A 23,364-nucleotide genomic window follows, 5' to 3' on the forward strand; every position below is an offset into this window, starting at 1 on the left:
AGTCAGATCAGATTAGCTTAGTCTTCCTCTAGAATGATATGTTTGGGCTAGAATATCAATACTCTTGTTAAGACTGTTATCGTGAAGAGCAAAACAATCTTCATGCAAAAGAAACTGAAATACACTAAGTTTTTTGTGAAATTCTCCACCAAATACATATAAGTGAATTCACAAAACTCAGTCTATTACTGTTATAGGAGACAGAGCGATTAACAGTCAATCAGCAATAGTCTTTTGATCAGAAATGTGCAGTTCACATATAGATTGAAAACACCCACACCACAAGTCAGTTTTATTTTGCAAAACTGACATGCTGAGTAAAATTGAAACAGCCAAAAGTAGCAAGTAAATGAGCAGCACATGAGCAGATTGAACTACAAACCTTGGATGAAGCTTTTATCAAAGGCAAACATATTCTGAAAGTCATTTATACAGCTTGGTATATTAATGGAACAATTTATGGTGAAGTAAGCAGCAACAATTTTCACCTAGAATGTCAACCCACAACCTTCCAGTGAGAAGTCCACAACCCTAATACAGTAAGTGCTCCACATTACTACCTACTAAATGGCATCAGTATGTAAACTACTTGTAGGAAATGTTAAAAGCAGAGTTAGTAACATTGAAAGCTCAGGTAGCACTCTAGGGGGACAGAAATACTATCAGAGTCAAAGATCCTCCTTAAAACCGAAGTGTTCAAAGACTGTAACACAACACAACATAGAAATTATATTAAAATGACTAAGCAAATAATGACTACTTAACCACCACTCCAGCCAGAGTTGCAATATTTCTCAATATATCTATATTCAGTGAAAGATACCTAATTCACCAGCAAATACTCAATCGGTTGGTCACATGTTTCAGTAAAATGAACACAGAGTCTTGTTATTTAAGAATCATGCAGCCTTTTAAAGACAGCAAAACTAGTTTAGATCCTTTCAAAGGGACCATAGCTTTAGAGACGGCACATGTTGCAGTTTTGGGTAGCTAAAACAGACAGCCATAGTCAATACCACACCTCTTGTGTGAATATTGATGCAAAAGGGACAAGACAGAGAATGGAGACTCCCTCCCCTAAGGGGAATAATTCCAGTAGCTGCTGCAAAGGTGGTGATTTCTAAATTTTCTTCCAGTGTTTATGTTCCCTTTATTTGGTTTACTGTACATACTGTTTCTATATTTGTGAGAAAGTAGAATCTTTATTAAATATTGTTTAATATCATAATTATTTGAAATACAGTATGAAATTAGTAGAAGATCTTTAGGTAGTGTGGTCTGAAGGAGCTATGTATATATATATAACTATATTTTTCTTAATTTTAGGAAACGTAGCTAATTGGCAGAGGTCAGACCATCCCTGTTCTTTTAAATTTTCTCTCCCTGGTTTGGCCTTTAGCCATTCCACTCTCCCTTTCAGTAAAGCTTCTATCTTCCTTGCGGAATTTATGATATTTTTTTATCCTGACACAGCAGCCATCTGTAAAGTTTTCCTGTTGCATTTTAAAGAAAAAAATATGTTTCAGCAACAGGTGAAACCAATATCTCTAACAAACCCGTGCAGATTGTGAACTATTTAGTTCAGCCTTAGGAGTGTTTATACACTATGGTCTAACCCACGACTAACACTCTAGATCCCTCTGTTCTGTTACATCAAGGAGAAGAGCATTTGTTTAATATATTATGTGGTCTATATTATATATACATAAAATAGTCCAGAATACTGCATATGCATTAAAGAGAGTCCATAGGAAAGAGTTCAAACTAGCCTTTTCATGAGCATTCAAATGTGATGGTTGTAGCAAGTATGTTAATTAGTATCTGATACAGTGTCTGATACATAGCATTTTTATACTGTATAAGTAGTATACTTTAGGAGTTTTTATATGAATAGAAGAACACATTCTGTGCATTCAAGATTTTTAAAAGCTTTTAAAAACATAATTCTTCTGTAATAGTAAGGATTATATTTTCTTAATTTTCAAGTCTTCTTCACGTCAAAAGCACACGAGCTAGCTAATGTATGTAGCACAAAGACTTTTTAAGTATTTAAGTATAAAATAGTATTAAAAGTATACATTTAAGTAATAAACAACCTATCTTCTAAAAATAAGGATAACAAGTCTGTTAAAACAAGATAAAAATAAACAGTCCTTAAATTTAACATATGAAAAAAAGGTATTCTATGACTGTACTTTGAGCTATTAGATTTGCTTGTCAGTGTTGTGAAGATCAGAATTAAAGATGTACAAAGGGCATTTAAAGAGCTCGGTCTGCAGCAGGATGGTGTTCTTGAGGACAACCAGGAAATAGCATAAATATGAATTTCTTACACTGTGAAGTGCTATTAGTAGGAGGTATGTTAGTGGCTGAAGTAGCTGTAGATGTATCAGACACTACTACAAAGAATGGCACATGAGGAGAAGAATTAGAAAGGCAAATGGAAAATAAAACACTTGCTTTAGTTATCTATGTATAATGTTTTTCATTTAAGGATTAAGGAAATGGTCACATGAGTTATGAAAATGTGCAAATACTGTACATATGATATTACTTTAACACACACGTACAGTATACAGTATAAGGAGCAAGCACAGTAAGTGGAGTAATTTCTGAAAAGCTGAATATCTACAGTACTTGTTCCTTCTGCAGCTCACACACTGATGCAACTCTAACCGATCCACACTAACTGGCATATACTGTATAGTGCCCTCCAATTTATTGAGATGACAAAATGAAAAGAATTTTTTACTTTACAGTCATATAATGTATATTTCTGATCATGGATTGAATTTGAATGACAGGTACAATAAATGTTTTATTTTTGGGTGATTACATGCAAACATTTGATCATATTAGAACAAATACATACTGTGTTTTACTTTAAACATTTAACATACTGTAAAAGCCAGTGATTTCAAATGACCCAAAGTATTGAGAAACACTCATTTTAAGTAAAGAAGTGATGCCTGTAGCAGACTGAATTCACCAAACTCTTTGTGTCAATGTGAAATACTTTGCAAAGCCTTTACTGTAGCCACCTTGAGTTTGTGCCCATTCTTCAGGTGGTCTGACTGATTTTTTCTTTAGCATATAAAATACATATTCAATTGGATGTAAATCTAAAATAAAGGTCAATTTAATATTTTCCACTTTTTCTTATGAGTAACTCCTTTTTTATGAGTTTCTTATAAGTGACTCCAATGCTGGTTTTTCCTTGGTTGTGGGTACCTGTCCTACCGAAAGACTATTTTTTCCCACTTTATATTAAAAGCTGGTTTTTCTCTAGGACTAGAGAAACTTTCCTCCATCTATGTTCCCAGCAGTCTTGACAAACTTCCAAATACCATACTATATGTTGAGAAGCAGAACAATAACATAATACTTGACAGGTAGGATGGTTTTAACTGAGTGGTACACTGATTTTTGTCTTTATACAACTTTATCTCAGTTGTTTTGCAAGCTCCTTGGTATTCATGTTTGAATCTTTGCTTAAAACTCACTACCTGAGAGGGGGATCTTACGGAGATGGATGTATTTATTCTGAAATCATGTGAACCACTATTGTTACACAGGCAGAGGACTTTCAACTAATTGTGTGACTCGTTACGGCAATGTTGTGCATCTAAATTAGTTGAGGCCTGTCACAGCTAAGGATATGAATACCAATGCAATCATGACTCTCCATTTTTCTTTTGCATTAGTTATTTATGTTCCTTTTGTTGTTTGTGAATTTTGCTTTGAATGTGTGGAGTATTTTGTGTATGACACTTCATCTACTTATGAGCTTGATGATTTGCTACAAGACCCCTTGGGGAATTCCACTGATGCAGAAATGTCTACAGTATTCCTTGTCTCCACAGAAAATACAATATACTGCTAATATGACTAATATATCATATAACTAATATATTTAGCATATGTGTTTTCTTTCTTCTTTTTTTCACCATGGAATAAACCTATTACTTGTTCTATATCCTGTAACTAATATGTTGCTATTTATGCTTTTAAAAAATATCACGTCAAATTGTTTTCTTTTTCAGCAGAGGCATGCAGATCTATAGAGAATTTAATGTTTGCAGAATTGTGCAAAGAGTGCTGTCAACTGTTTAAGTCTGTATTTCGAGAACAAAATCATACTACAGTAACTTTCAGCCTATGAAAAAGGCATATATAAGATCCTGCAAAGTTCTGAACACCAGAAGACAAATGTAAGCCTTACCCTACGCTCTACTGGTGAATACTGGGATGCAAGTCATGGCTGATGAGGGCATACTAGAGCAATGAATAACAGGTGACAAGGATAGGAAATGTGAACTAAATTGTTTAAGAAATTAACACAGAATATGGCATGCTGTGACCAAGAGACAGGTGTGTTAGTAACAAATGACTGCTGCATGTGATTTAGAGGTTTACAGTGTAACAGAACAAATGCTACAGTACAGTATGTTACAGGATATATTGCTTACATGAATAAACCAATACTTATGTAATTACTTCCTTTTATTCCAATTTTATTCCATTAATCTCTTTAGAATATGCTCCATACATAAAGTGCATTCAATGCAGTGAACACAGGAAAAAATGAAATAGCCATATCCTGAAACTGAGTCCTGGAAATGCATTGTAGAATACAAGACAGTATGACAATTTTCTGCACATGGCAGAAAGTTTTGCACCCACAGTAGTGTGATACTAATAGGGTGGCCATCAGGGGAAACCTTGCTTTCAAGAAAGTAGCTTCAACCATAGGTATGTGATCAGTGGCAGTGAGGCTAGCTTTGCTGCCTTACAGGGTGCTCAGAGAGTGGAGGAACAGCATGGGATGTAGGTTGCTCTTTAAGTGGCAGAGCGGAGGTTAGGAGAATATGTCTGGCACTGTGCTCTAGTAGGGTATTGTGCCAACAGGGTGGCCAGGTATCAATAGCTATGTAATTATTTTGTTCTTTATACAGTAATGAATCATAGTAGCTGAAGTGGGCTCTGCACTGGAAAGCTGTAGGGTTAAAATCAATGTATGTGCTTGGATGGGCACTGAATGGGCATTTTATTTATATGAACATTTCTATTAATATTTCAGTTGGAGGAAGAGGAACAAGTATGTTCTTTGTTTGAATTCTTTTCATAGTGCACATTTGCAGTTGGTGGCTGGATTCAAGTATTCTTTTATTCTTTAAACTTAATCATGCTTTTAAGAAAATATGGCATCATTGCATTACCAGAAGCTTTGATTCTTTAAGGAATGTATGGGATCTATGTAATTACCTCTGTTTATTACCTCAATAAATGTGTATCTTAAGAAAAGACGTACATTTCTTTCAACAGGAAAAACATTTAAATGTGTGAGAAATTGTACTGTACAATTAGTGTCAGGCAAGTTAGTAGTGACAGTAGCTGCAATAGGTTTTGTAAAGACTGGTGATAAAAATGGACAAGGTGATGCTTTGAAATGCCAATTAAAAAAGGAAATTGTAATCTAAAATAATTGAGAGTGAAAAGAGGAATTTGTGGAACAAATATGAGTTTCATGAAATGTCTACGAAATGGGTAATGTTAAAGCAGTGCCTGAATATTATTTCTGTAGTTTTAGTAATAATTAGTTTATTTAGTTGTACTGCAATTTTGAACACAGTTTCAAATGTGCATTTACACATTTCACATTTTAAACAAAATCCTTAAAATACAATAATTTAAAATAAAACCTAATCCTTTCTGTCAGATGTTGATGTAGCTGACTGCTAAAAAAACGTTTATCATAGCCTTCTGTTCCAGCAGAAAATATGTTTCACTTTTACCTACCAGATAAAATCAAAATAAAATTCCAAAAACAAAAATATATGTTAATCTCCATGTTACATATTTCCACTGATACTTACGACGTTTTTGCAATTAGCCAACTTCTGCAAAGTCAGAAGCTAATTTTGCTTAGTAATAGAAAACTTTGATAATCACTGCAAGGGTGCTGGTAAGCCTTAGTTTGGAACTAATTCACATGTTCTCACTTAATGAAATGCATAAAGTAATCACTGTTATTTTTTCTTTGTCCTGTGCCCAGTTCAAGAATGTTTTATGGAAAAATGAATTTGTCATAACTGTCACCCACCGTGTTTCAACAAGCAGTGAAACCAGAACTCAGAAGTAATTTCACGGCCGAGAGGAAAATGAGAATGGACCTGCTGGGAATTAGACGCTTCTCAAACAAAGCTACAGTTCATACTTTAAACTGCCTGGGCCATAATAATGGAACAATCATAGAGGTTTAAGTTAAAATAAGTGCTTATTTTAATATATACATTAATCCATACCAGATAGCTTTGCTTGTATGTTAATGACTGCAAATGTCTGGTTGTAGACAGGAGGAATCATTGCAGAATACTATCAAAAAGAACAGCTGACTAAAAGGAGCTGGATCAGAACTAGTGCACACAACAGTGATTTTTAAATTGTTATTGAGGTGTCTTGCTTAATTCAAGATATGATCATGTCTAAGAGTTTAACTAATAATAAAAAGGTTTATTGCTTGAAAAAAAGTGCATTTACACACAAATGCATTTGGTGGATGAGAGAAATTCTGACTGTGGTCTCTTTAGGAAATTTCGTAACATACAGTATTACTTTGATTTTGTTTAGTTTATTCACTGAATTGAATAAAGTGAAGTGAGGTGATATAAACCTTAAGTGTTTTTGGACATATTTATTCCCTTTTGGATCATCATTTAAAAGTAAACAACATATTGCTCCTTGCTGATAATTAAATATTAATTAAATAGTGAGAGAGCCCCCCATACTGGAGCAATGGGCACTGATGTTTTATATTGTTTAACTCACATTCTAAAAAGACTCAAAATAATAATCATGACTGAGCTCAGCCAAGATTGCTAAGTTGCTGACTTTATTTAGGACCTAAAGTGGAGCACTGCTTTGGTCATTCAGATTGTCATTGCTGGGAAGGGAATAATTTACCTCATTCACAGTGACTTAGATCAACTAAACAGAGAAAAGTAATCCAAGTTCCACCCTTGTTCCATAGTTTCCCAGCAGTAAATGAAATTTAATGGTTGAAAACAGGCTTTATACGGTATGTGCTGTGGGATCTCTCATGTGGTCTACAGCTCTACATACTCTAATAAAAGTAGGACTGTTACTTAATACTCTTATTCCATAATACTGTCACACAGTTTTTAATTAGCTCCACGACAGAAAGCAATAGGTCCATAAAGCAAGTCTGACACCCACACAAAAAAATATATTGTTACATAAATACCTGAAGGAAATAACTTTATATTATACTTCAATATGAAAAGATCAATCAGAATGTTTGCTTATTTTGTCATTTGCTTTCTGGTGTTTTCAAGTCACAACTGTCTTAAACTGTCTGTCATTTATTAATAATATATAAATCATGTGTACAGACACACCACAATCAGCAAGCGAAGACTATTAGATTATCACTAGCAATTCTAACATCCAGTCCTGAAAATCAGTATAACATATATGCAAAATATGGTGCAGAAATTGGCACATTTCACAAAGCTAAAGATTTTTTATTAAATTGTGGTAAACATTTAAGTTTAACTAAGTGCTGCAAAATAATGGGCCTATTTCTCAGTTACGTCAGTGAGGTGGCATTCCAAAATTTCCACATTGGGTTAAACAACAAAAGAAAAGCAGACAAGAGTTTTTAATTAAAAATAACCCCTTTTCCCTCCCTCCTCACACCAAGTTTTTCAAACAACATAACAACAGTGAACACCTTGAACAATTAAAAGTCTTTCTTACCGTGTGATGCTGGATTAGTATCAGTCATGTTAGTGGTGACAAAGGATGTTGTAGTAGGAGTTAAAGTGGCTGGATGAAGGGATGGAAAAAGGTTAAATATGAATTAAATGGATGTGTGATGAAACATGTTGAAAGAATACATGGAACAAATACTCAGAAACACAAAGCGCTATTAAAGGACACTTACCAGTTGAGTGAAAGTATTAGACTTGGATCGACATGGATCACACTTAAAACGTAGTGGTGAAAAGCTGAAATATTGATTTAATGTATTTTCAAGCTACTGTATATCACAATAAAAGTAGAATATTCTGAAGACATATTATTGTATTAGCCTTTTAATTCTTTACTTATTATCTCTTTTCTAATAAAACCAGGAAACAAATTCTAATTTTTCAGCTATGTGTAAAAAATCCAAATCCATTAATTTTCAACATTATGTCATGTTTTTGGACTACTTCAGTTCTTATTATGCAGATAAGTTTGTCATCCAGATGTTGCTGCACTTCAGTTGTTAATATTGTGAATCTCCATCTACAGTATATGTTAAGCATTTTGAGATCCTTTGGGCTGAAAAGTGCTATATAAATGCAAGGAATTTGAGCTTTTCAAGAAAAAAGGGAAAAATTACTTGAAAATAAGACATGCATTGTTTTGTAAATTATTAATTAATTCAACATTCTTATTTCATGGTACACCACTCTAGACAGTGAAAAAAATGTCACACCTCACTTAAACTTTTCAAAGAAATACTTTAAGGTCAAGTTTGCCGAGACAATTTTATTAGGACTTGATGAGTATTTATTGTTATACAGCACACACACTCAGTTTGGACCTAGCTATTGTGTCTTTATGTCACAGCAGTGACAGCTACAGTAGGCCCATGTGTGGGAATGAGGAAAGGCGGACTCCATCAACCCACACATTGAGATATTCAACCTTTCACCCAGTAACAGCTCTGCAACAGTGTAAAACCAGCTCAGTGTCAAGTGGTAAAGAGGCAGGTCCTTTATGGATGTCAATGGGAGTCTGCTCCCACTCCAGGAATGTCTCTAGGAGCTCAGAGAGTCCTGGACTAATCCTTTTCCTATCACAGGAGCGCTACATGGGGAATCCTCTTCACCATCACCACGTGACATGAACAGCTCAAAATCAGGACATCTGGATCAACAAGCTCAGCATGCACGTGTTGGTGAGCATGATTTCAAAGACCACGTGTTTGCTTAATTTTGTGAAAAAAAAACATTTTTGTATTTTTCTTTGAATTCAAGAAATTTAAAAATGAACAAATAAAAATATATACAGTATACATTATAACACATCATTTATTCAAGATGATGTCTATTTTAGGTCGTCAAAAACTGTGGAACAATGCAGCTCATATAAATGAGACCTCTGAAGCCCTTCTTCAGAGGTCTCATTAAAGAGGGACCAAACATAAAGAAATACAGTGTGACATCACATCTATTGCTTGAGACATATTTCTTTTGAAAAACGTTTGTTTTAAATTGTTGTTTTGTTTCAGTTGTCAAAAAAGTAATGTCTGTTTTTCCATGTTATCTAAGTAGTCTGTGACATCAATACATATATTGTATTCTGTAAAATGCCATGAATGGCACAAAAAATGAGTAGTCTTCATACCTGAATGATTTTGATGTATCAAAGTTTTGGTAAATGAAACTGAGCTATACATGCAAAGGGTTTGATTTCCCCACTGAGTGCATGGTCAAAGGAAAGCCTACTGTACAGTAATGGTAATACTGTACTTTCCAACTCTGGATTTTTAATTCATACTCTTTCTGTTCTCTAGAAATAATAATAGTACCTGAAGCAGTTAGTTCTTCCTGAGATTCATTATATACATTCATCAGTACTGTACATTATGTTCCACACAGAATAGTCACTATGCTGTTGTGAAAGTCTGTATTATGCAATTAAACAAAGCTTATTTTAAATTGTAAGTGAATACATACAGTATATTCTCTTAGCTTGCATATGGATTATTGACTTGACAAAAATATTTAATTTTCCACATAAAATACAACATTAATTCAGCCTAATATACCTGATATGCCTCATCACATCTTGTTCTGTGACTTCTTTTTTATTACTTGATTCCTCCAGTTTAAAATCAAGCTGTGACCACTTTGTATTATAACTGGTTTGGAAAAAAATTAGCTAACAAAAGAGAACATACAGTATACCTGTTTTTATAAACATGCCCCCACTCTGATGTAATCCAAATATTATTTCAAAGCAGTTAGAGTGTTTATGGCTATTCTTTGAAAGAAAATGCTGATCCACCCTGAACAGAATCTTATTTTATTTATGATGCAATGCAAAAATATGGAGGTGACACATTTTGCATAAAGGAAAGTAATTTTAGAAAGATGCATTAATAATGAGGGGTAAACACTAGCAAACTGATTTCTCACGCCTTAAACCTATTCTCTCATGTTGATGAGACTTACCCTGTCCTATTCTGGAACCATATTTTTCAGTCACAACACTGAACCTTGTCCTACAGTATTCCTCAAATGCATGCCAATAACAGAACATGCAAACTCCATTATTTTCAAATTCTCATCAGGAACTAAGTATGGTACTTATCTGGTTGTTTCTTCATTCGATCAATTCTATTTGCGTCAGTTTCCCTTAGAATAATAATACTGGAATAATATTGATTGTATTTAATAGTTTAAAGCTGAATTACAGATACTGTATTTTAACAATCAATCTTTCAAATAAATTCCATCAGGTAAATAAAAATGAAGGTTAAATTCTTCCTACCTGGACAGCCAAGACCAGATGAGGTACAACTAGCTGTTGGTGCAGCACTAGGAGAAACTATAGATGTACCTGAAAGACAAACCAAACACAAAATACTTATCTTTCTTGTAATAAACAGTAGTATAGCACACTGTAGGTTAAACTAAAACAAACATGGTGAACACATCCATCAATCATTTTATTACAAGGACCTTGAGTTCTGTGTTGGTATTAAGTATAGTACACCACTCAAAAGTACACTACAAACTCACTGTTTCTAAATTCTGCACAAACATATTCAAATCATACATTTCAGCTTGCTTAATCTATGTTTTCTTAGCTTAAATGGTTGCAATAGAAAGATTTATCCATCCACTTTATGCAATACAGGGTCGCAGAGGAGCAAGAGCCTATTCCGGCAAGCAATGAGCGCAAGGCAGGATACTATATAACCTGGAAATTGCAAAAATACTTGACAACTTTTAGGAACCAATCAAACATGGTCATTTGCAGTCTCACACACAGATTCTAAATATACAATATACTGTAAAATTTGTTGATATAACACCAAACATGCATAAGAAACAAATGTAATAGAATACTTGTGTGAAACAGTCTGCAGTGATACGAAAGCCTGATTGTTAACTCGGGGATTAAAAGAAGAAGAGTTAAGAATTTCAGAGCTCAAAATAATTTTGTTTTAAAAATACACCTAGACTATAACATACTGTATGTATTTATCAGTCTCATATACTGTCATTACATTACATTCTCAGATACAAGTTAATATGCATTTACTGTTGTGGACGAAACTATTAAACGTGTTTGGAAAAATTAAACTGTTAAGAATTATAATGTGAATAAAGATGTTTTATACTCAAAGATCCAAATGTCCTTGATGAGTTTAAACTAACAGCTGGAAAGACAGAGCTTGGGGTTGGTGCATGGTCCAGGAGAAAGAAAGAGCTCTGCCTTTTGTTGGGACAGCTCTGTCTAAACTCCCCCAAAGCCCCCCCCTTTGTTACCCTAGCCTCAATGTATTAAATTTAATTAGCCTAAACTAATCACCACCTGTGGTGTTGTACCTTAAAAGCTAGCACTAAAGTTACTTTTCATTGGTTAACACACTGTCCCTGTCCTGTCTCTGCCCTAAAGCTCAAATTCAGTCTTTAAAAGGAGTCTGTGTACAGTTTGTCTTCTTGGGGTCAGGCCACAGGGAAGACAGGAGGAAAGAACTCAGTTCATCCCTGCTATATCTTGGTTCTGAATATAATTGGATATTCAGGATGGCGATTAAAAAGAGTACAACTGTCTTATTTCGTTGATTAGGCGAAAATAACAATGGGTTTACAATTACAAGGTTTATTCTATTGCAGAAAGAATATCTTGGGCAGAATTCTGTACTTTAGTAAAACACTCTCTCAACCTGGCATCTTGGAGAAAAGTTAGTCCTCGTTCAGACTGCGTGTAGTCACATGGTTGGAAAGTCAGATTGCCAGTTCAGTTGAAGGAGGATGAATAATTATCTGAGACTGATAAAATCATAACACATTACATTGTTAGACAAGTCATTTTTAGATTTTAACTCTGAAGTTATTAACTCTGATCTTTGTAATCCCTGCGTGAATGATCAGCCTTTTGTATCACAGCAGACTGATTCACAAAAATATTCTTATTATGTTTGTGGATTGTTATGCATGTTTGGTGTTATATCAACAAACTGTATATTGTACTGTATAGTACATGTAAAATCAATTTCTGAAACTGTAAATTATTATGTTTGATTGAATCCCAACTGAACAGTCATCAAAGTACTTACTGTAAAGTAATTGTTACAGTAAATTAAAACCATCTCTATTAGGTCCCGTAGTCATATAAGGAATTTTAAGCAAATATTGTATGTACTGTAAGTAAAGCTGTATAAAGGCACAAATCAGGAAAAGGATATTAAAACATTTCAAAGACCATTAATATCTTTTTGAGCATGGTGAAGTCGATCAGTAAGAAGTGAAAGACTGCCAAGATCGAACAGACCCTCCGGACTGAGAAGCCAGGCAAGGAGAAAACTTGTTTGTGATGCCACTGTGAAGCCAACAACAACTTTGAAAGAGTTCAGTGGTTGACATGGAAGAATGGTCCATGGTCCAACAATACTTGGTCACTGCACAAAGGACTCTTGCACCTGAGTGTTACCGCAAACATGTAGTAAAAAGGTATTGTGTTCACACAATTAGACTTTTTGTGACTAAATACAAAGTGTTATATCAGAAGCAAACCCAACATAGTATATCACTCAGTCTAGACAATCCCTACTGTCACGCATGGTTGTGGCTGTATTATATTATAGTTTTCCTTTTCAGCAGATTCCTTGAATGTTGAGAAGACTAATATGAACATAGACAGAGCAAAGTACTAGTAAAGCTGCTTCAGACCTAAAATTGGGCCAAAAATGTAGCTTTGAGCAGAACAATAATCCAGAGCTGCACCAGATCAAAGCTCCATTGGAATTGTTTAAAAATAAGAAAATAAATGTCTATGGATAATCAAAGTTATTCCATGAATTCTTTTGAGTGTCTGTGGAATCATCCTCAAGCAATGTGGGAGAGCATGAACAAATCAATAAAAGCCAGTGCGCAAACGTGGTAGAGACTTACACAAAAAAGCAGCCAATGGCACTTCCACCAGCTATTACTGTAAGTACGTGGGTCTGAATAGTTAAGCAATCAACATACCTGTATATAATTGTTTTCCCTAGGTTCTGTGAATTATTTACTATAACTTAACACACCCTTCAAAGTCTTCAATTTGAGCATCCCAGTTCTAAATAAAATATTACAGTAAGTTTAAAGAATGGGTGTGCATCATTTTGTAATTTCACGATACTATTGCAATGCACAGTACTGACTGTACATAATTCTTTTAGTGGTGTTGAATTGATAGAGGGGAAAATTATTCATTAGACCTACATACAGTGTGGTTATATTGCAGTACTTTATTATATTGCAGCCAAACTTTTTTGCCAGCCACGAACAATGAAAAAGATCAACTACTATACATTGTGGAGTCTTGGTTACTTACAGAGAGTTACTTCATTTCTAATAGAGACAAATAATTACAGTATTTCCAAGCTGAGAACCAAAGTTGCTCCGGAATTTGTCTCTTAAGAGGCAATTTGAGTCTTTCAAACTGGGAATGCAAGCAGTGCTCACAGAAGATTCTGGATTGTAAAGTTCTAACCAGAGACCAAATGTCACAGAGAGTTGTAATAAGACTGGTTTTCTTTTCCGATCAGTGATTTCTAATTGCCAATCACAGAACCCATGTTATAATGTATAATATTGCGATTTAACTAAAATTTGACAACACAGTAGGACACATACTTGATGAATTAAGCCGCCTATTCACAGCTTGTGACAGTAAAGCATTACTGAGGGAGGAATGACTAGAGGTGAAGTGGTTTTTATTTAGAGGTATTGCAAGGGCTTTTATTTGTCAGACTATATTTGGTTCACCAGGTTAAACATGGTTGTGTGTTTTGCACTTTACTTATTCCATTGAGTACTAAGATGTCCTCAGCAACATTTCTTAATCACTTTATCATACAATGTAAAATGACTTCCTTGTGCCTGCTTCTGTTTTTGTAATGATTTTATGAGGGAGGCTTGCACACATCCTCTGATTTAAGGATGCAGTATTATGTTATAGTCACGTGAAGTGACAATACAGTCGTGCATGAATACAATACTTAGGAGAAAATCTGTAAAAACTGATGCTTATGACTTAATTAGGGGTCAGTCCAATGGATGGGGTAAAATTTCTTCTATCTGTGATTTTCAAGAGTAATAAGGAAATTTCTGCCTAATTTCTTCACATGAAAACATCAATTTCACTTGAAAAAGTGATCAAGTATACTGTAATGTAAGCCTCTCACCTGAGTTGTGTTTTCTTTCTTGTCTTTTCAGCATGGAATAAACCTATTACTTGTTCCTTTGCAGCCTATGCATGCTGACTCAGCTACCCACCTATATCTCGACTCGTTTGATAAAGGATAGGATGATGAGGCTGGGAGACATTTATAATCTTCCTCTAATGGAAGCCTCCTCCTTTTAACCATGACAGGGTAAAAACATACATCCCCTGTACCCAATCCAGATAGTCTTAAAATGTGTTAGTGGAAGGTGCAGTATCTAGCGAGAGCTGAGAAATAATATTATTATTTGCCCTTCAGCGATATTTGAGACATTTTAATCAGGAGTATATAGACATTAAACAAATAAAAGAGGCAATACAAATCACTGCTTTATTACATTAGCCTAACATTAACATGCTTAAACAATTTAATTCTGATACAGTGTCACCTGTTAACTGTAGGTTTAAATGTTTTCTGAGGTTGTAAACCACAAGGAAACCACTTTCTCAGGATTTTTCTGGAAAAATAACACAAGATATTGTATTTGGCCAAACGTTTGACTGATTTACGTATTACACCCCACCTTTCTGCGAAAACAGTGGGTCTTCCTGGAAAAAGATGGAGGTCATGGAAACACAAAGACAAACCAGGGTCAATTTCCGTTTGGTTTGAAGCTAACCCAACGCGGTTTATAAGGGGGCTGTTGATGTCTTCTGGGGGTGGATCGGTGCAAGTTGGCAGTATACTGGGTGTTTTCACATCCCATGCCAATCCTTCAGATGATGGGTTATTAGTGGTAAGGTTAGTATCTGCATGGTTTGATCTAGGCTGATCCTTTGGAACTTTAGACTTCATGTCAATATGTCTTTCTATGCAGGTCAATGAAAAGGAAGTTTTTAATTACTGTCTGTGAGAGATTTTGGTTTCAGCAGTCATTACAGGATGACAAATTGTGCATCAAAAGTCTGAGTGCAAAATTGAAAATGACCACAAACATGCTTTTAATGCACCAAGGTACAGTATGTGTATGTACTGTTCATAAACATACTGTATCTATCAAAATATAACTGCCTGCTGAACAGGCCTGAGCTATCCAAGGAGCAGAAAGCTCCAGTATGACAAAGAACTCAGTCTGAAATATATCATAATTGTGTCTGATAGTTTCTGATTGTATGTTACCAGCAAAGCAAATTCTCCAATGATTCCAGCCTCAGTTTATCCAACAGACAGTTGGTACAGGTCAACCTGTCTCATTGATTTCAATGAGTTATCAAATTAAACACACTGTTATTCATGCTGTAGAAAATTAAGGACATGCAAAACACTAGTTTACACTGTCATATCATCCGTTTTACAAGCAATTAACATGCAAGCACTTCCTCTAAGCAAGCACTTTGTTAGAAGCAACTCACCACGAGATGGGGTAGCTGTTGTTAAGTGTGAGCAACTTGGGTAACAGACTGTAAAAAGAAGATTAACAATTAGTGGGATCATTATACAGGTCACTTAATTAAAACTGCATGTAGTAGCAGCCATGGTTATTAAAGAGACAGACACAAAAAACGTTAATATCGAAACAGCTCTGTGCACAATTAAGTTAAAATAAAAAAAATATGGTCATGCCATATTAGATATCACATTATCTAAGTGATATCAAACAAAATTAGCATAAAATATTTGAAAAACATAATGAAAAATAGTTATATTCAGGCATTATAATGTTTAGATTTGCCAGGGTAACTTAAGAAGGTTATTAATGGCAGATTCTATAACGCTACACTATCCACACCCAAATGCTGTGCATACTTCCAAGATAAACACTTGAAAAATGTTCAACATAACAGACAAGCTGAAGAAAGACTCTGAATAATATCCATATCCACAACTATGATGGAAAGCAAATGTTACTCCAGTTTCTACTACATGACCCTGCACACCACAAATTAAAATGCTTGTTAGTTCGGATAAGTTGACAATCAGTACAGTATGTGCCTTGACATCTAATGTTTCGGGACCTCTATAGATGAAATAATATTTCCCTAACATTAAGGTCTGAACCTTTTTCAAGGAGGTTTTGAATAAGTAAAAGAAATGTCCAGTTCTGTAGTTCATTTACCCTGCAACCACAGAGTTACAAACTCTAGTGAGCACAGTGCTGCCAGAATTTAATCTGTCTTTCAATATCTTCCTGTAGAGAGAATTCTAAAGCTCCCACTCCAAAACCATTACATTCAGAGCTGTCACACACAGTGTTCTTACTCGAAACACTCTTTTCAGTATTATCCATTAAAACAGCTTTTCCAAAAAAAAATCCAACAAAATCAGTAAATTGAAGACCTCTTTTTCAAGGCTCATTTCACTGTTTGCACTAGACAGCAGACAGAAATAAAACGATAATAAAAACTAATAGATGTTCACTATGTATACTTTCCACAGAAAATCCAGGGTGTAAGTATTTGCACTCATTAAGTTATGATTTGTCATAATTTAATAAGGATTGCATGCATCTGCTTTGCTTGTTAAAATTATTGTTTCTGAGTGCTGTGATGACTGGGTCTCTTGGTTTCACTTCATGTTTATACTCTAGAAGACACAGTGCAATAAAATACAGGCATAGCTCTGTTTATTCGGGTACTATAAAATAATCAGTCAGAGCTCCATTCTAACTAAGACATCTGTTGCTACTAAAGGAGAACAAGACGACATTGACTAAAAGTGTTTTGTTTGTTTCCAAAGTCTTTAAGAAGTGAGAAGATTAACCCAATGCACTCTGCCTTCAAGATGTACAACTCTGACATTTTTAATTAGCCTTTGCCTCACACTCTGCTGAGATTTGCATTTGCAAATATTCCATCAAATACAATTTTTGTGCAATTGTCAAGGTTTATATTACCAAGCTGAAAAGTATCTCATTGTATGTATCCCAGTATTTTGGATTGTAGAGGCTAGTGTTCAGAGGTTTGATGTAAAATAGCTCATAAAATTATCAGTGACAGGATGTGGCCATTTGGTCCATTTATTTCATCTGATTAATAGTGGTTAATTTTAATTCGTCATGAATAAAGATCTCCATCAGCTGTTTCATGAAAGAAGCCATGGTACTGGCTTCAACAACACGACTCAGTAGCTTGTTACAGACTCAAATAACCATTTATGTGTAAAGGGGCCCCAAGTTTCAGTCATAATGTGCCTCCTGTTTTTTAAATTTTAAAACACACTTCCCCTCATTTTCCATTTGAGACCTGTGGTTTGTGTTTACCTGTTGATTCTGAAAAGCTCCACTGGGACTTTGTCAGTTCTTTTCAGGGTTTTGGAATTTGAATCAGGACCTTTTGTAGTTTTTATCTGTTCAAGACTAATCAGTTTTTTAGCCTGTCAGAATAAGATCTTGAGCTAAGTAATGTATACAGTAAATGTGTCCATGAAGAATATTGGTGTGAAAGTTCAGGCTCTGTGGATGACTGGAGCATCAGAGGCAGTAGAAAGAATATCTGAAACACCACAATAGCTTCTCCGAATACAGAGAAAGACATTTTTCCCATTACAACCAGCTCATCTTATGTTTTACAGTTTTCAATCAATATTCATAAACCACAATGTCTCCTTTATGATACTATTGGTGCTTAACATGATAGTATTTACAGGGTCATTCATAAAAGCATTTATCATCTGGAAAACATAATTCATTGTAGCATTAGATTGACTTGCTAATGATAACTAATTTTATCACTAATACATTATTATCTCTATTCATATACATATTTGATGCCATTGATTTTCATTTACTAGGACCTCAATTACAATGTGATTCAATTCACGTGGAAAATCAGGAATTTTTCCCTACTTCAATTCACATTGTCATAAATATGCACTGATCCAAAATCCAATAAGAGAATAAATTTTGAACACATATACATGTATGCCTACTTTTCATCATTGGAAATTGCTATATATCTATAAATATATTGATAAGCATTCGTGAATGAAATACTACTTGTTTACTTCTCATTTGCTGTTTGTAATTTTTTTTGTTAAGTGTTCCAGACTGTACATTTGTGTTTATGATGTATTACTATTATCATAAATTGCCAGACTTTGTGTAAGCATATTCATAAGTTATCAGAATCTATTTTTAAATTTAACATTAACAGTTCACTTGCCATTTTGTTTAAAAACAGCAAAACACTGTGAGATCCATCCATACGCTACTGCTTGTCAAAAAGCTCATCTGCATGCTGCTGTACCAGCAATTGCTTAGATTAGCTTATTCTGCAACTGCAATAACTAAAAAATATTAACAGGCAGCAAAGCAACAAATGTGTTTCATATCAAAGTATTTTGTCACACTTCCTTTGAATTAGGTTTTATGCAGTAGCATTATTATTTATGAATGTTATTACATTTTTGCAGCCTGCATAATACCTTAGAAGAAGGTATATACTGTTAGTTGTTCTAACAACATGCAATGCCAAAGACTATTGTTCCTTATAACATAACAAAATATTTATCACATTTAGCAAATTGCATGTATTTTTGGTTTATAGCTATGATTACTGTTAGGACAGGAATTAGGGTTGATATTAATACAAGGGTTTGGGTCACAGTTTAGGCATTAAGAAAACCTATTGTATGTACAGGTATGAGTTATGTCTTTTGCTAGAATGGTCATGAAAAGAAAAAAGAAAAGAAGAAGATAATTTTACAAATGCATTATTCTGGGTATATAAAGCCTGATTCAGAGTTGAATTCTTAAATGAGAAAAGATTCTTCTGTTAATAACCTGAATTGAAAATGGTATAAAAAGAAAAGAGACTCACCATGAAATTCAACATTAATGTCTTAACGGGCATAAAACGTGATTTTAAACCCCAATTTCTAAACCAAACTTTCTAACGAAAAAGCCTAAGAAAAAATATTTAGGCACATGAAAGTACGTTATATACGTCTAACCTGCGTAAAGCATGCAATATCCATTTCTATAAGAAAACAAATTTGAATTACTGTATAATAACTGTACTGGATGTCAGAAAATGGCCTGAATATTAAATTGAGTATAATTAAACTGTATACACATAATTACCATATATATTATTTATAACACCAGACTGTACAATCATTAACCTTATAATCTCCTATCAAAGTGCAAAAAAAGTACTTGATAAAATCTGTGACATAAACATTTTCTAAACCTAGAATAACAGCTAGAGGATTCAACTGCTTCTTATATTTGTTATATTATAAGGGTATACTTACTACAACTCAATGTGCTGTCTGTTTTTATGTAGGATGCAGGGATAACCCAGAACTCATTTTCCCAATCAAGAATGCTTCCCTTTACATCACAGGTGAGGGAAGAAAGTTGCTGTTTGCTCTTTGCAGAATCCCACAGTCTGAAGTTGTAAATGTCTCCAGAAAAGGCATCCATATTCCCATTTTTGGATCCGAGAACAAACATCCCATTGCTTTGTGGTATCTTCCCTTTGGTATTTCCACAAAGAGAGGTTTTATAATTCCCTCCAGTATACACTGCAGTGTTCCCTGTTGTACTATCCCATGTAAGACAAAAAAGGGTCATCTGTAATGAGAAATCACTCTCACTCAATATGTTTGTTAACATGCATGTCTGGTTCAGGACAGTTAAAGCAGTGTAGGTGCCTGATATTACGAAAGTAAGAATGTCATTAGAAGAAGAGTCCATGTAGGAGTAAACCATCCAGTCTTTGTTGACTCTGCCAGATTTTGCTGCCTCGAAGCAAGTAGTGAACTGGCGAAGAACAGGTATGGTCACTTGAGGTGCGCTTTCAATATATGCTTTATTTTGTTTAAGTGATACTTTCTGATTCCTCAGTGACACAGCAACTGTTAAAGAAAGAGAAAAAAAACAGATATACTTTAGGAAGACATTGTACATTTTAGATGCATAAATACTCAGAGAGCAAAGCAATGATAACAGAGGTTGGTTTTATATAAAGTATTATTCACTGAGCAACAGTTTCATTTATGAGAAATACAGTATTTCTGTAATCCAAGATGCCAGTTTAGTTTGAACATAATTTAGTACAGCAATTTGCAATACACCAGTCAGCACTGACATACTGGACCTGTTACACTGATATCTGTCACTCACACTGTCCTGACTCTTTAGTAATTGCCATTCTGAGCTGAGGGTACTTACCTATAACAAGCAGCTATCGACTGCTTTGCTAGTTTCCATGTACTGTACATTGCTCATTTTGGATATGTTACAGGTCTTTTTTTACATTCCATTTACATTTTTAAGTAATCCATAATATTCTTTTAACATTCAGCTAATACAGACCATTTAATACAGTTGATATAATAACTTTATGTAATAATAACACAAAATGACTTATTGTTTAAACTACTGCAATACATTTCCTAAATATATCAATAATGATATAAAAAATGGTATAAACTAGTTTTTAAGAATGTGGTTTAGAAAATGCAGCAAAAGCTTGCCTTTATAATCATTATTCTGCTTCCTGTTTCTCTGCAACTTCTGGTGTTAGATTACCTCTGTGTTAACAGTTTCTATTTGCCTCATTTTCTCCCCAAAATATTGCATGTCCTACCATTAACAGCTTTATCCCCCCCATCTCCCCTCCCTTGTCATGGATTAGAAAAGAGTTGCAGGTAAAAATCAGGGTACAGTCATGTCATTTCAAATAAGTCACCTTCTGATAAAAGCACCTCTGCTTTGTAGTCCTGTTTGCAAGATTTAAAATCCAAAATCGTCTCTTACTCTGCTTGTCTACAGATTGTCTGCCAGGATAATTACCAGCTCCTAACAGAAGCTTTAATTCCTGCCATAGCCGCCAGCGCATATGAAGCAGCACTGCCATCAAAGAAAATGTCACTAGACAGTTTGGTGCTTGGGTGGTAGAGGTTTATGGTTGTTAGATTTGGACATAATTACTGAGCATTTAAAGGTTGCCTGTAGTGCAAATGAATAAACAATACAATGAATCCAAAAAGTGTGGCCAAAATTATTCGTCACATTTTAACGCCACCTGTCCAAAATGTCTCTCCATCCAAATATCCGTTCATCTGTCTATCCATTTATTTTCTAACTGCTTTATTTGACACAGGATCTCTGGGGAGCCGGAGCCATAGATCAATTTCATGGTGTTAATATGATTTCAGTGTTTGTCTTAACAGTGGTACGTGACTATCAATGTGCAACTGGTTACAATAGCCCCAACTGTGACTGTACTGTAAGGTTATCTTTCGAAAATTGACTTCACACTCATACAAGATATGAGAACATAAGAAAGGTAGCAAATAAGAGGACACCATGTGGTCCATTCACATCTTATGTTGTCTTTCTACCCGCCTGAACATTATCAACCGAGCTGAAGGTCAAGAACAATGAGGACTGATGTCAAAAGCATCAGTGTGTAGAAAGGGAATCATGTTTCAAAGAAGCTGTAAATTATTCAAACTCCCATGGAAATTACAATAACTCTCATTTAAAACTATCGCACTTCTATGTCTTGGGTAGGCTACAGAGGTAATGTTTTCCTTTGAAGACTTACAAAACACAAAATATTCCCTTCAATTTTATGACAACTTTTTGTTCTTGACACCCAAGAGTTAACTAGCTTCTTTTGGAAACAGTACTGTATGTCTACAATGCATACACTTCAATAATTGCTTGAAATAATTGCTATTCTTTAAAAAACAATATTTAATTAATTTCCCTATCAGTTGTTCTGACAATCCTAAACAAACTTACAGCTCAAAATTTTGTGATAATTCACATCATTATGCAGAGCAAGCACAGTTCAAACCAGATTTCTTGGCTAGATTTACTGTTTAACAGTATTTGAACTATACTGGCACAGAAAAAAACTGAGTTATTTCCAATGTATTGGCTTAGGACGTTTTCTGTAAAATCTTTCTCCAGACTTTGAATTATTGTGAAAGTATAGCTTGAGCAAATTTCCTGACACATTATTTGTAGTTGGAATCCTGTACTTCCACTGTTATGATCTTTCTTTGCTGATATTAGCCCTGTTTTAAATACATTATTTTCAAGGATTAGGAGGGTGCTGATATTTAAAATAAAGATATGTGATAGTTGACCAGCAAATTCTGGTTTCTATGAAACTGAACTTTCATTGAGGCCGACTAGGAAAAGTCCTGATAATTCCACTCTATTGCTTAATGACTCTTCCAATATTTTAAGTAATTGTTTAGAAGTCAGTTTTATTCAAATCTGTAAGATCTCCATTTTTTTGTGAATGGAAGATGGCATTTGAACCTTTCTCCTGTTTTTACTGTACTGTATATAAAATATCACTTCCAGGTCAACGTGTCATGGCAGTAGAGCATGCTATTATAGGTTGATGTAACAATACAATTGTCAAAAAATACAGAAGTGAGGAGTGAAGGCAAACCAAAATATGAATTAACAAAATATATATATATATGCATATTAAAGACTATAGTCAATTTAACTAGTTAATGAATACTGGATTCATTGTATAATACATACATGAACATATAATAAGCTTATATCATCCTACTGATTATATGCTTTTGAATGCTACAGTAAGTCCTATTCACTGAAAGGGAATAAAACAGGTGCTTTCCTACATTTAAATATAGTAAGAAACCACTTCTATCATGGAACTAGTGTATTTTATCTTCAGTTTTCAATACACAAGAGAAACATTAGGGGCATTGCAAACAAACACAAGAGATGAATAATGAATAAAAACATTATTAAATATGTTTTTTATGATTTATAAATTATAAATAATTAACAAACAATAATAAAAAGCCATGTACACAAATTATTTAAAGTAATACATAAAAGTAAAAGAATAATATAGAAACAGATCCCAAAAGATCAACAATAACAAAAACAAAACAAAATTAAA

The 23,364-nt window shown here is 34.3% G+C and overlaps 1 protein-coding gene and 1 long non-coding RNA gene across 9 annotated transcripts in view; one reads left to right on the top strand and one right to left on the bottom strand.

Annotated features, from left to right (window-relative positions):
- adgrg6 (adhesion G protein-coupled receptor G6) overlaps window positions 1-23,364 on the bottom strand; it is an 82,514-nt gene that overhangs the window by 34,807 nt on the left and 24,343 nt on the right. For 5 of the 8 annotated variants that reach the window (XM_015339134.2, XM_015339137.2, XM_015339133.2 and 2 more), the window contains 4 exons: window positions 19,712-20,317; window positions 15,871-15,918; window positions 10,570-10,638; window positions 7,780-7,848 (listed from right to left, as the gene is read on the bottom strand). In XM_015339134.2, the coding sequence (XP_015194620.2) occupies window positions 7,780-7,848; window positions 10,570-10,638; window positions 15,871-15,918; window positions 19,712-20,317 (792 nt within the window). The remainder of the gene's footprint in view (window positions 1-7,779; window positions 7,849-10,569; window positions 10,639-15,870; window positions 15,919-19,711; window positions 20,318-23,364) is intronic. The other 3 variants (XM_015339135.2, XM_015339132.2, XM_015339136.2) reach the window with 3 other exon arrangements.
- LOC138242705 (uncharacterized) overlaps window positions 8,755-23,364 on the top strand; it is a 30,407-nt gene continuing 15,797 nt past the window's right edge. The window contains exon 1 of the long non-coding RNA XR_011191665.1: window positions 8,755-8,971. This is a non-coding gene — a long non-coding RNA (uncharacterized lncRNA). The remainder of the gene's footprint in view (window positions 8,972-23,364) is intronic.

Source organism: Lepisosteus oculatus, chromosome 2, assembly GCF_040954835.1.
Source record: "Lepisosteus oculatus isolate fLepOcu1 chromosome 2, fLepOcu1.hap2, whole genome shotgun sequence".
Classification (NCBI taxonomy): domain Eukaryota; kingdom Metazoa; phylum Chordata; class Actinopteri; order Semionotiformes; family Lepisosteidae; genus Lepisosteus; species Lepisosteus oculatus.